Source organism: Rhea pennata, chromosome 1, assembly GCF_028389875.1.
Source record: "Rhea pennata isolate bPtePen1 chromosome 1, bPtePen1.pri, whole genome shotgun sequence".
Classification (NCBI taxonomy): Eukaryota; Metazoa; Chordata; class Aves; order Rheiformes; family Rheidae; genus Rhea; species Rhea pennata.
Window position 1 is genome coordinate 195542692 of NC_084663.1, and position 14625 is coordinate 195557316.

The window sequence follows — 14625 nt, forward strand, 5'->3', positions numbered from 1 at the left end:
GATCTGCGTTCATGACACAATCAAGTGAAATCCTGTTCTTCCACTTGGCTCCCAATGAATCAGTATTGCCTTTAGAAGTTCTTAAGTGCATGCATACATGGTTTTAGTTTAACACTGCGTTTTGTTATTACCTAGTATAAGCTTTAAACGTCCTCTTTATATTATATTTTAGGTGAATTGTCAGTACATTGCAGCGCTCTCTTCAGTTGTCTGTACTGTGCGTTGTGTGCTGGTGGCAGCTCTGTGTTTGTGTACGGGAGCCAGGACAGTGAAGGGTGGAGCGCTTGAGGAGCTGGAGGGAGATGGCCCCCGAGGGAGGGAGTCTTTCCATGCCGAGGGCAGAAGTAAGGGTCCACTGCCTGCCCTCCTGCACTGCCGCCGCGAGCACCCCACCGAGTGTCTGTGGTCTGCACCTGCATCCAGCCCAGGTCCCAGAAAGCAACATCGCTTTGGGAGGTGGATGCAGGTGTGGACTGGAAGCTGGAGCAGTGCAGGGTCATGTTTACTGCTGTCTTACTGCACAAGGCGGGCAAGCTCCCTGCCCTCTCTGGTGTCCAGGGGTGTCCTCATCCCACGCGCAGCCCCAAAGCTGTGGCCCTCAGGGTGGGTGTGAACTAGAGACTAGTATGCTTTCTCCCTTTTCTCTGGAATTACTCATTGACTCCTCCTTTACAGCATGCTTCTCTCAGCGTGGAGGTAGCTTGGTACCTAAGATTCAGTCTCTCTATGCCAGGAATTTTTTTAAATTGAAGTTTATTCAGCCTGCAGGCGCTTCTATGAATTCCACATGTTCGTACAATGAGGTCACTGGGGTTTGACTATGACTCATTTTTAACTCTACCTTACACCTCCACGTTACAGAACTATTTACATCCAGAAAATTGTTTCTGTGACACTCTTCCTGAACAATCATTTGAAATCTAATGCTGAGCTACACAAATTGAAAATTTTAAGACTTTAAATACACCATGTTGATGGACAAATCTCCACAGTTTCCACATTTTAGGTATCATGTTATCATGTGTATTCCATGTAAAAACCAGCATACATTCCAGTACAGCCATTAAAAACTTTCTGTGGCTGGGAGACCTGGTTTAATGCAAAGGTTACAGAGTGCTAGTCAGGCTCAAAGCTGTTCTCCTTTAAGGACTGGCAGCAGTAGTTGGAAGCAAAACTAGTTAATTCCCTCACTTATTTAGTAGACTAGTTAACAAATGAAATCTTTGAGACTTTGTTACAATCTCTGTGTATTCCCAGATGTGAAAACTGTGTTTCCACCCCGTATTTCCCCAAGGATGTAAAGCTGATTCTGCAGTATTCACGCTAGGGCATATAGCCGTTTGCCTGAATTGCTCTTATAGGTTTTTACAGGTTGCAGGTTTTCTTTTCACTGTCATTCGGGCTTGCGATCCTGTCCCCGCTTCAGGTATTCCTCCGTCCCGAGTGTTGGTCTTGCCAGAGGTCCAGAGGTCGCTTCCCGGAGAAGAGCTAGTTAAAGGGCGCAGGGATCCATCCAAGGCTCAGCTCTTCCTGAGCTGGAGGCGCGAGTCACCAGAGCTGCGCCGTCACAGCCCGTGCCTCCTCAGTCGCTGCTTCGTGCCAGTGTCACTTACTAGTGGTAGCACTAGGAGATGATTTTCAATAGCACTACGAGATGATTAGGTACAATTTCTGTGCTTAGGCTATTTTCCGTTGTCTTTTCTGAAGAAGAGCCCCATATTCCTGTGAATAATGAAAACTTAAACCCTTCGCTTTGGCCTGGTGTGTGTCAGCTGCTAAAGCTACCTAAACAACACACACTTCTGAATTCGTTACAAAAAAGATAACCAGATTTTTTGATATATTGCCTAGTCTTTCACAAGCCCGTAGAGCACATGATGTTTAAGTTGCCTTGTTGGCATCTGGCTTCATGGTACACCAGACTTTTTATAACTTATATACAGCACCTTATCTGCATAACTATAAATGAATGATAATTTTAAATTATAGTGGTAATTTAGAGAGGTAACTGCTGTAATTAGAGTCACATTTTGCTTGCAGACGTTATAAGTGCTGTGAGATCTGTCTGCTAACCTATTTATGTTCATGACATTTGAAAGTCAGTAGCCCCAGTTAACCCATGTTGTGCCATCGCTGAAGCTCAACTGTGTCCAGAGCCATCTGGCTGTCCCAGCACGCTGTCATACACTGCTGGGCTTCAGCTGCTGCTCTGCCCACTGCCAAGCAGGTCTCTGAGCTCTGAACACTGAGTGCAAATGGGTTAATCTGGGGGAGAATTTACAGAGAAAAAGAGGAAGGAGAGCTGTATGGATGGGAAAATGGAGAGGATTCAGCTTGGTCCTCACTACTCATCTTCCCTACTTCTTGCTTCAAAATGTGTCCTCACAGTGAAGGAGCAAAGGGGCTGGGTATGACCATATTCAATGCACGTAACGAGCCAGGAGCTGAGAATGGACATACCTGGTGCATACTGCAAACTCACAAGCACTGCAGGACTGGGCATGAGCAGATTTGCTGATATTTAGTGGTTTTCACCTCTCAGAACTGCTATTTTTGGATCTCGCATTGACTTTTTGCCTTTCTTGAATGAAAATAGGTGACAGGAGAAAAATAGAGGAGAACACTTCTTTCTTTTTAGGGGTATGGAGCCCATTATATATGCAAAAAAAATCTTTGGAGTTGTTTGCATTTACCCAGTTTATTTCCTTAATGCAATTTAGAGTGTGGCTTAATCAGTTTAATCTATAACTGAAAATATGATGAACTGTGAAGAGTGGTCAGGAAAAGTAAATAGGGGTGAGCTCTTCTAAAACCAGGTTTGTTACTATCAGGAGGCTCGTAATATGGAATAGCATCCCTCAGTGCCCCTTGAGTTAGTCTGAGCGACTCGGGCGTGTGTGAAGAGAGCAGAGGAGCACTGTGATCGGCTCACACCGCTGTCCCTGAGGGCCAACAAATGTTTAGTTTGGAATGAGTGACGCTGGACTCACACTCAACCTTGAGCTACTCTGTACAAACCAGGGAGCACTTATACACTGTTTCCACCCCTCACAGTTACTCAAAGAAATACTTCCAAGAGAGCTTGCCCAGAGCAAAACCAGAAACCACTGTGCATTGCTGCAAACCCAGACGACAGAACTGATCACTGAAATGATGCAGAACGGACTGCTCAGAGGACACGTATCTCTTCCTTCCTGTCACAGCAAAAGTCTCTTCCAACCAGTAGTGCCGTCTCCCATTCAGTACAGCCCATAATCATTTGTTGCTCTGTCCTGTACTAGGGAAAAGAAAAGCCCCAAGGCAGTGGTGACAGCCATCTGAATTCCAGATCAGCTTAAATTTTAGACCAGTAAATGTGCAGTGCTGCATGAAATTGGCCACTCCTGAGCACCAGGGGAGTAGGAGAGGTGGTACTGCTGTCCCTGCAGAGGCTCTGTGGATGCTAAAAGGGAGTCTTCTGAAAGACTCCATTGCAGTTAGCTCTGAGAAAGCTGCTCCCTTTCCGTATTACCTTCACGCTCCTCTGCCTTTCCAAAGAGCATTTGATATTTGATTCTGCTGTAGCTTCCCGCTGACGTGTCGGTAATACCCAAGTGCTGCTCGCCCTGCGATCACGAGCAGTGGTACCCCGGAGAGCAGAACGCTGCTTCTGGCAAGGTAATTCAGTTTACATGTAGAGCAGAGTGTTGAGCTGCCAGTATTGAAAATCCATCTCAACTTCAGCAGGCTGCAGTGTGCAAATTGAACTCCGGCAGCTTTATCGGTTTCCCTGAGCCACCTGCGCTTTTCCCGGCTGGCATCCAGAGGCTGCCATGCTGCTCAGATTACAGAGCCCAAACTACTTCTGAGCGGGGTGTTGGTGGCTTGCTGGAAGAGTGGCCGAGCGCTGGGAGTAGATGGAGCACAGCAGGCTCAACACTTCCTAATCCAGGCTCAACCACAGCCACCTCACCCTTATGCCACAGTGTAGGAAGTGCTAGTTTGCAGATATAAAAGCCCAAGGCAACTCCACCCCAGGCATGTGGACAGCTGCTGGGACCTGCTGGTGGCTGGGCTTGGGCTGGGAGAAGGAGACTCTGCTCTAGGCAGATGGCAAGAGGGGGAATCAGGGGACCTCGGCACTGGAGACACGCTCAGACATCCAAAAGAGTGTGGCATTTTTTGTGTGTGCTTTTTTTTTTTACATAGAGTTCCATTTTCAGCCTGTAGTTATCATGTGGCTTTTGAGGTTGCCCAAAGGATGTTTTAAAGATAGCAGGCAGCCTGGAAAAGAAATTTGTTTATTTTACTAAATAAAAAGGAAATGAACTTTTTTTAGTAGAGTTACGTGATTTGGGATATTCTGAATCTTGATTTAAAATGATACAGGGATTTATTTAGGGATTATTAATGAGCATACATCTTCTAAAAATAGGCAGTACTACTTTAGTCAGAAGAGGCAATACTGCTTCACTGTATACTACATGCTTACCGTTGTAATTTAGATACCAAAGTAAAGAAGAAGCAGGGTGAAAGCATCGTCCAGCAATCACCAAGTATCAGCCATTTGGAAACTAATGTGAACAGTTTTCTGGCTTTAGCATGATTGCATTTTCATTTGACTGATGAGACTGTTCCTGCAGAGCAAATTTATTGCCTGCAAACTCCCATATGCTAGTCAGAACTATTTCTTAGCTACACTTGTTTTTGGAAGCGGGTTAAATGACAGAAGCGAGGATGAAGAGGATCAAGAACAGGTTTGAGAGTCATGAGATCCGTGTGTCATTTCCAGTTCAGCTGTATGCTTCCTATGTGACTTAAATTACTTAACTGCTTTGTGTCTGCTCCTTATCTGTGAAATGTGAATATTATGAAGGTGAACTCATTAATCTTTGTAAAGCACATTGCTTGGATAGAAAGCATTATGCTCATTGCTTATGATAAGCATGCTTTCAAGGATCAGGTTAAATGAAGCCAGCCTGCATTAAAATTGCCTTAGAAATCCAGGGCCAAATTTTGTTTGTGCTTGTATCCGTATAACGCTATTTTTAAATGATGTTTTATAGGTCTGTTGTTAGTTAAATCACTGCAATTGTTTTTATGTCAACAAATCCCAAGAGCAGAATTAGATGTATTTTCTTCTAAGCAAGGGCAACCTCTAAAAATGTGCGTTTACAACAGTAGCTTGTTTTGCTAATGAGGACTGATTTTACCATATTGCAGTTTTTCCTACATCAAGGATAGGAGCTCGTACCAATACTGTGTAGCAATATTCCTGTAGGCGTCCTCTTTTGAGGCAGTGTTTTGCAAATTTTTAAAATAAGGGCCTACTTTATTACTAGCATAGATTATCTTACTAATGATTTTAATGCCCAATCAAATAAAATTAATGCTAGATTTTGAATGTAGTTTTATTATTTTCATTTATTCTGTTTTGCTTGTTTATATAGGTATAAATTGATATGGTAGACATGAATACATATGATACAGATAATCAATAAGCTGGTTTAGTGTCTTCTCAAAGGATAATAAAAAGATGTTGATGGTAGAGGAGGCATGGGAATGAAAGGAAGGGATATATAGTGTAATTTGCATTCAACTAGAAAGTAATAGATGACAATTTTCTTCCTGTAAGTGAACTGTACTGATCTAATAATTCTGGTTAGCTTGTGGTAGAAGATGCAAACCCTGACAGGATCAGTGCATTTTTCTACCATCATTTCTACGGTAACAGCTGTTATGATGCTACCACTGTTGAAAATTGTCAGTTTTGTTGAACCAGCAGGGAAATACTGGGCTAAAGCGATAACACTTTAGGATGTTTTTATGAAATTTGGAAGGAAAGCAATAAATACTTGTTCCCTGGAAGGCTGTATTGTGGCCAGAGTCTGATAATCTCTGTGTCTGCCACACTAGTGTGCAAATAAAAATATTGATCATGTCCTTGAAAGATATAACAACCTTCTGACCTCCGCCAGTGGTGATGATAAATGAACTTCAGCTCATGTTCCCCCACTGCTATTTAGCAACATGAAAAAGTGCAAAGGTTACTTTTTATCCTGTAACTGGGTGGAGGCATGTTGCCTGAACTTTTACTGCGTTAAGTGAAGGTGATAAAATTATTTATGACCACTAGGTCATGATCACGTAGTCCTATACATTTTTGCTAGCTCATATGAATTGAAAAATCACTTCTGTTATTCCTACTGATTTCCTAGTGTTTGTGTATTCCTGTTTTATACAGAAACACCAGCTATTTAATTGTCAGCAATTATAATACTGGCATATATTTGTCATTGCTAGCATAGTAAGTTCCTATGTTTTTACAGAGACTCCTGAATGCACACAAAAATGTATCTGTGTATCAAACTCAGAAATATCTACATGAAATAGCACAAATACTGTTTTTTTTTCCTTTTAGTACTCCAATTTCTGCTTTCCTCGTTATCTTCAGAAGAACTTGATTGATTATCCATCATAAGTTTTCACTGAAAATATGTAGTAGTTAAGGCTGAAATTTCTCAGCCTACTGATTATTTTCGAGTTATCTGCTTAATTTATAACACCTTTTTAAAGATTGCATTAGGAAGTGAATATGTATTTCATGTAAGGACATTATTAGGTTGTTGCTATCTCCTTTCTTTGAATTAGAAAAAGGCTGCTGTAGTTAATGAGGGGGCATTTCAGCCAGGTAGCTCAAAAGCAGATGAAGAACATAAGAGGGGAAATACACCGCTGCCGAACACGAAGCAAACACGACTTATTGGGGAGATGAGGGGGGTGAAGGGGGAAGGAGAAAGCGGGCCCGTTGCTCTAGCGAGCAGTTCCAAAACATCCCCGAGCTGCAGCTGCGCAGCCCCTGCACCGTGTCCGCCAGCCCTGCCGCACCGCTCGCCAGCGGCACGCTGCTGCGGAGGGGAGGGAGGAGGATGGTGATAAATAGGTAATGGTAGCAGTAGAAATGCGGATGGCTGAGCGTGGAGCCTTGGTAACGTACACCAGCAGGAGCAAGTTCATAGAGCCGTGCTTTTATTTTCATTAGGGAGTTTACTGGCATAACTACATTAGCAAAAGGTCGCACAGGCGTTGCTAGTTGCCAGCGTAGTGATGGCACCAATATATCAGCCGTCACAAGCAGCAGATTGCCCGGTAGCAGGCTGTGTGCAGGGTCAGCCATTTATGGCTTATTGTTTTTTCTGCTGTAGAGTATGACTGTCAGATGTATGATGAGATATCATTCATCTTTGATATAACTGTGTCAGCAAAAGTCCTCCCATGCAATCTCAGGCACTGGCAAATTTTTGCCATTCCACTGATTTAAGTTGCATGTGTATAAGGAGCACTTGCTAAAGTGTTGTATGGGTGGGATCTTACACTGATCGAGAGAAGTATCCATCTCTCCTTGGGCAAAGCTTCTTTGAAAACAATTTTTGGTGCCGAATTTATAAGATACACAGTGTAATCTAAGACATAATTGCAGAACTTGGCTCTCATCTGGCTATAAAAGCCAAGCTAAGACCTCAGTGATTAAACACCTGATGCTGATCTTGCTTACATTGGTATTAATGAGTAACAGGGAATGCCAGCAGCAGTAATACTCCATTAAATGAAACAGGGTTGTACCAGTGCCAGATCAAGTTGAGTGGGATCATAATCAAGTCCTTGAAGCTGCTGTACCTTGCTTGTGAAATCAGCCTGGGTCCAGACAAGGGGAGATTGGGTCCGGCTGATTGGGAGTCCCGGTAGTGTTACTGGCTGGTGGTGTATACTGGCTAAAGTAATGCTACAGCATTTTCAGTTCCCTGAACACAGACACTCGGTGCTATTTGAGGTGCCCTGGGCAGTTCCCCCTCATCTCCAGATGCTGCTCCAGGAGGCCTCGGGCCCCCTGTAGGTCCTGCATTATACTTACATGATATGTGATATGCACAGATGTTTTAGATTCCCTAGATTATTTGAAATGTTGCTATGTTGAAGCAACAGAATCTCACCCTGGTATTCTACTGATTACAAAGAGCTTTAGCATCTGGCTAAAATATAGACACCTGTATTGTAGATATCGAAATTTAAATGTCTGAATCTGAAGCTGAATTCCACCCTAACTGTTAAAAGTGAGTTATTACATACGAACAATAACAAATGAAAGCCTGGATCTAGGTAAATCTTCATTTAAAATGATTGTATTTGTAGAAATATTGCTGTCATTAAAAGAAAGCTATGAAAATAGAACAATTTAACCAATACTTCCTCTTAAGAATCTAGGTGTCCAGATAATCTTTATTCATCTGCATATAGTGCATTTAAGTAGATCTGCCTGTGTTTGCAGTCTCATAAGAATCTTAAGTAAATACAACTGAAAGGACAAGATGAATAATCTTGTTTAGTTTTCAGCATACGTGATGCTGTGCTGTTGGCTAGACTAGCAAGTGTGGATTTCAGAAAATCCAGTGGGGACCCAGCTTTAATTAGACCTTTACTTCTCAGGAATGTTGAAATTCCTTGAAAATTTGATTAATGGTTTTAGTGCGTGGCTCAGTGCACATTTCAATTCTTATCCCACATGGAATGCCCTGTACAGCTCTGCTTGTGTCTGTAGATGTTACTGGTAGTTGTTGTAGAATATAAACCCCATTTCAGCTATGGTGGATTAATCCAGAGGAGGTCACTTGAGGTCAGTGAAGGTGCACCACAGTAAAGTCAATAATCAGTGAAAATATCCTGCAAATTATTTGTTTGTCTGATTTTTTTTGCTGATGTGAAGCATCATACTTATGTTTAAGTATTTGCAATATTATTTGCAATATTGGAGCCTATCAGTTTGCTGGATTTATTCCTACTAGTAAACAGTCATTTGAACAGGCCCTCCTGCTTGAGAAGGTAGGTGGTCACTTGTAGGAATGTGAGGTTATCAGTGTGGTTTCCTCTGATTTTTGCTTTGAGAGGATAATGTTCTCTGTTTTATTAGTATTCTTCAATGCAGACTATATAGCTAAGCTTAAAATAGGAGTTCTTCAGACCTGTTTATTGCAATTAAGCAGATTCTCACTGTCATTTGGATCAGCCACTGTAGGTGGAGTGCTGCAGAAGGAGAACAGTCCTCTCTTCGCAAATGTTATTGCTCAAGATAAGGGTGTAAAAAGCAGATTAGGAGATGACACGTGACGTGTCCTTTCCTCAGTCTAAAAGTACAAGATCATGAGATGAACTTTGCCTGATTGGTCATACAGAGAGTGTGTTCACATTTGTAGCTGCTAAAGAAAAGACTTTGCAAAGCAAAAACAGAAAATGACTCTAGTGAACTCCATTCTCAGCCACTGTGTGTGTGGAGATCCTTTGCCTGTGTCTGATTCTGAGGTAAGAACCTTATTTTACCTGTGATTTGCCGCTCTGACCTCCGAGGAACTGTTTTTAAGAGGCTGGCCTCGGTGGCGCTGTGTTAGTGCACCAGCTAGGCAGTTGCTCTACTGAATTGCTTTAACTGTTAAAACTAAAAATGAGCTAAAATCTGCAGAAAAGTTGAAGCATTACTGGGTGACAAGTGAATGCAGTAGAGTTCAGATTTATGCAATTGTTTTGTTTAGAATAAATGTCATGTAAATAAAATAATGTAGAACAGTACATGACTGATAACTTTTCATACTTTAATTGCAGTAATTATGTTAAAATGCATAATATTTAATAACTCTGCCTACTAAAGTGGTGCATGCAGTAAAATTTATCTTGAGATGTCAGTCAAAAAAAACCCAGCAAAATCTGCCCGCTGTGAGGTGGCTTTCTAAAAAAGGCTAATCAGAGTTGAACTAGGCTGGTTGCAAATGGTATGCAGAGAAGGTGACAGAAGATAAGGCATCTTTTACAGACTTTGCTGTAAAAGGCCCGTTCTAGGCTGTAACATTGCTGAATATGCAGTGCTTGAAATGCCTTGATCTGGTCTAAAACAGATGAACAAAATGTAACCAAGCAACAATGAAAATGATGCCTCTATTTTTGGAATACATACTGGCTTTGAACATTATTATAAATGTATTTGGGCGGTCTAAAGATATCTTAATAAAGAACCAGACTGTTTGCTTGTTTGTTTTTTAAAGACAGAATAAGTTCATAGTTTGTGTGAGAAATGATAGCAGGGTTCACTTGCTCGACAGTGCCTTGGAGTTTGTCACTCATGCCATTAGGCGTTCATAAAGGTACCACCCAGCCCAGAAACACCCGTCTTCCTCTTTCTATTTCTTTTCTGCCCTTAATAGAGAAGCCAGAAAAAAGTCAAGGAAACACTGAGAATTTGGAAATTTGAGGGAAAAATGAATGTAAACTTTTCTGAAGAATAATTTCTCTCAATATAAAAGCTGCAGGAGTTTTGCTAGAAAAGTTTGAAATGAGATTATCCCAGTGCATTGAAATCCTTCCAGGTGTTCTCTCTGACAAGTATGTCACTCGTGGTTATTTTTTTTCAAACTTGCCATACTAGCACAGTTATGACATCTATAGATATTAACCTCTGCAGGCCAGATTTGCTGTTACATAGAAATGACAGGCTCATTTTCCGAGAATCTTGCCTGAAGACATTAGTTTTTCCCCTGCATTTGTGTTATAATATTCTATCACCACTTCTGCTTTGTATGGCTAGAACCTTCCTGATCTGACAGAAAACTAGTTTCCCCCTTCCAAAGTGGCTCAACTCGCTAAACCCATTCACCGGTGGCCCCACGATCTGTAGATCTGGCCCAGGAGCACGGGAGGGAGCGAGTGGGACTGCCCCTTTTGGCATCAGCGTGGAGTCGCACAGGATCATCAAACAATTAAACTGCAGCCTTACGTTTCTGCAGTGCTATCGATTTTCATTGCTGAGTAAAGTTAAAGCAAAGGAAGACGTGTTGGTTGAATTTTGTTAAAGATGTTTACATGTAGCATGCTCCTTGTGCACACGAACAAAGCCTATGAGTACCATAAAAGTCTTTTTAGGACCTTATACAGTGAATTCAGTGTTTATGATAGGGCTGGTTGCTACTACAAAAGTAGTAGTTGACTGATAGTCTTGTTATTAGACATGCTGTTTGCCTAAGATGTGCTAACGATCAGGTGTTAACCTTAATACAAACTGCATGTCTTTCTTTTGTGGAGTTACTTTCTTCCTGAATTGTCAGTTGCATTAGTTATATTTATTGTAACACTTTCTTTTTAGCAATGTTAAGTTGATCTGCCATATCAAAAACTCACAAATGCTTAAGCGTCAGAAAATTCTGTGGCTTATTTGACTTGTTCACATTTAAAAAGGTTGTTTCTGATGACCACTGGAAGAAGTCCCCAATCCAGGATGAAGAAAAGAGAGACACACAAAAGGTCACCCCCAGGAGATGGGGCTCTGGAAAAAGATCTCGGCCCAGGCCTCTTTCAGACTATGGCCAAATGTCAGTCAGAAGTTTCTCTATACCAGAAGATGCGGTTGCTGTAGAGTCTCAGAAGACAGACTGCACGGATGGAGAAGATCAGCCAGGATTGGCTTCTGTTGGGTCTGTGGTCCAAAGCAATACAGTAGGCTACCACAGAGGGCGAAAAAGAAGACCCATCTCTGTGATAGGTGGGGTGAATTTCTATGGAAGCAGCCCGGCAGAAGAAATTGAAGGTCTGCTGACACAAGTAAGATAAGAGATGTGCTCTCTGCAAACTACCAGGACCCTTTCACTTCCTTGTCTCTGTCTTCAACTTAGAAAATAGAATGGATGATTCCTTTACTTTCTTCTCTGTTGTCAAGCTGATGTCACATACTTACACTTCTGCTTTCCTTGTCACTAATTACTTTGTCTTGTTGTTGAAAAAACAAACGGCATGGAATAAAACTGATACTGACTTTGGGGTAATCTTGCTCATATTGTAAATTAACCTTATTTCTTTCTTGGAATGCTCATTATTTCTAGCATTGGTTTATAATGTTTATAATGCAGCTGTGTATGTAGCCACCTTACTGTTTGTAGGTCCCCAGGAACACAGGACTACAAACAATATGAGAAATATGAAATCTGATTATTTAAAGTTCTCCAAAAATAGGCCTGGTCAAAGCCTATGGTATTAGCTGTGGTATTCAAAATCTTAGTATTAGCATATCAAGCACACTTAAAACTAATGAGGAAGTTGCTGGAGAAAATTAGTAATATGAAATTAAGAAAATAAATAAATAAATAAATAGTCTAAGAAAACTGGTAATATAGAAAAGAAATTGAGTCCTTCCAGGACTGTTGTTGCTTGTTCACATATGCCTGTTCGTATACTGCTAAACTGACCTTATGGAACATAGGTAACCTGTAAGAAAATAATTAGTGGTTAAATTTGTAATTGAAAGGTATGCATATACTTACTTGCCATTTCTGTTGCCTTGGCTAAGAGTCCAAAAAAAAAAAAAATAAAAACTTTAGATAAAGATAAAAATAGCTCTTTCTTTTTTTTTGCTTTCCTGGAGGCAGTCCTGAGCTGGTACAGTATGTAGAGAAACCTCCTTTTCTGTTGCTAGTGGTGGACCTGTCTTGTAGTCAATTATAGAGCTTCAGTCTCAAGTGCTTTTAGTAAAGCTGCATTGAGCAAAAGTTCTCCACTTCACTGAAAAGCTGGAGGGCTCCTAATAAATTGATTAAGCAACAATAACAAAAAAAAAGCAGTATTTACACCCTAAAAAATTGTGAAGCTGTTTGATTCCAGTGGTTATTAATAGAATTTGAATCCTCTTAATCTTCCTCATGCTGCTTGGCCTCCTGCTGGGAAGTTCAAGGCAGTATCATTTGTGGTACAGTACTACCTTGAATGAAATCAAATGCTGACACAATGATAGGATTTTTAGTCTCCTGTGGAAAGTAATTTTTAACATGAACATTTTTTCTTGTCATATTGCACATTTTTTCATTATATTTTCTTGAAAAATGGATCCTGAAGTCTATACCAGCAAAACTCCAACTTAAGCCAGTGAAAGTTTCACCTAGGCAGAGGCAATAAGTTCAAACCCTATGTAGCTGGGATATTGTTTAATTAATTTTATCAATACTTATGCCTAGAGTGATAAAGGTATCAAAAATTATAGGCCATCTTAATCAGAAATAATGGATGGATTTCAAGGGAAGTGCTTTCTGAGATCACAAGAACAGTCAACCAACTTTGACAGCTGTCCCTTGCATTTTGATATGCATTAAGAGTACCAGCAATATATTGTCTTTAAATCAACCCAAACAATCCTTGCTGTACTGTCAAAGTTACTAAATGTCATCCAAGCCCTTAATTTGCTGCTGAAAACAAATCAGTCTTTTTCAAAGCTTGCTCACATCAGTTTATTAACCAAGGAATATGCATCAAGTCAGCTAGCGAAGTTGACTCTTTACTCATTCTGATGCTGCCATGAGGCTGGGGTTAAATGAACATATTGCTGAAACACTGGTCAAAGATAAAACTATGGAGCATCCCCACCAAGAGCAGTTTCATGCTCAACGATGGCCATCCAAGGTCTGCCACTGAGAAACAGTAAGTCCTTCTCAGGCTGTGGAAGGAATCTGGACTGAAGCCTTAAAAGAAAATTTTAATTGCCCAGAAATAAATACATATGTTTAAATTAATCAGTTACTTGCCTAAAGTAATTGGCATTGCTTCTATTTGATGCAATATATTGAATTTATTTTTTGTGTTGTGATTCTGTGACAGGATCCTGATATATTGCTAAAATACTAAGGAAAGGAGATTTATAGAATGAGGTTTTAGTTAAATCATGTTAAAATACACATTGAGGTGGTCATAGTTAGAAAGTAGATTGAAGCTAAAATGTAAAAAGGACTAATGAACCCAGAATACATACACTCCAAATATTTTATATGAGACTTTCAAAGGCTGATCTTCACGTTGGTGATTTTTTCTTAATAGCTTTGAAAACCCAGGGGAATATTTTAAAAGTGTAATGTTAAGTCCTTCTTTATTATGTTTTGTTATGGTCTGACAGCTTAGGTGTGAGAAAAAGTTTTCAAACAATACTAAATAATTAGTTTCATAGCAAAGCATCGACAGATGGTTCATAAAAAAACCCCTGATGTTTCAGGTTATTTTCTTGAAGAGCCTGTGAGTACTAACAACTGAAAAACTAAGGGGAGATCTAAAGATTTTCTCTGCAGTTCATATGAAGAGGTTTTGCTGTTTAATGTGGAATATTTATGCAAGATCATTGAATCTGGCCAATAAGAGAGTAGTTTGGAGACAATGTAAAATTAGACTCAGTTTGCAAATAGTGGTGGTAGGATTTCTAATCATAATTAAACAAATGAAAGTTTTAACTAAAGAAAATGGCTTCCAGATAAAGTAATGAGTAAATTTAATAGCATCTTTTCTTAATGAGACTACTGGGATCTTCCAAGCAGAGGATGATATGAACAACTATTTTTGACTTTCTTGTAGAACATACTTATTTTGCTTAAAAGCAAGACATTTGAAGAAAGAAAGTATCCCAGGAAATGAACACAACTTCCAACTAGATAGTTTTTAGTCATGTTTTCACTCTGGGGCTTCCCTTCAGTTGCATTTTTACAATGTCAGTAGTGCAAACCGTTCTGGAACGAGTTAGCTCCCAGAGCACTTAGGCATAGAGTATTACATGCTGAAAAGTATTAGAGTGTATCTGATCAT

The 14625-nt window shown here is 40.4% G+C and overlaps 1 protein-coding gene across 2 annotated transcripts in view; it reads left to right on the top strand.

Moving 5' to 3' along the window:
* SPATA13 (spermatogenesis associated 13) overlaps window positions 1–14625 on the top strand; it is a 52453-nt gene that overhangs the window by 5551 nt on the left and 32277 nt on the right. Inside the window, exons 1-2 of one of the 2 annotated variants that reach the window (XM_062567194.1) lie at window positions 9214–9333; window positions 11254–11616. In XM_062567194.1, coding sequence (XP_062423178.1) covers window positions 9265–9333; window positions 11254–11616 — 432 coding nt within the window. In that variant the 5' untranslated portion in view covers window positions 9214–9264. Of the gene's footprint in view, window positions 1–9213; window positions 9334–11253; window positions 11617–14625 lie in introns of those variants that run through there. The other variant, XM_062567193.1, reaches the window with a different exon arrangement.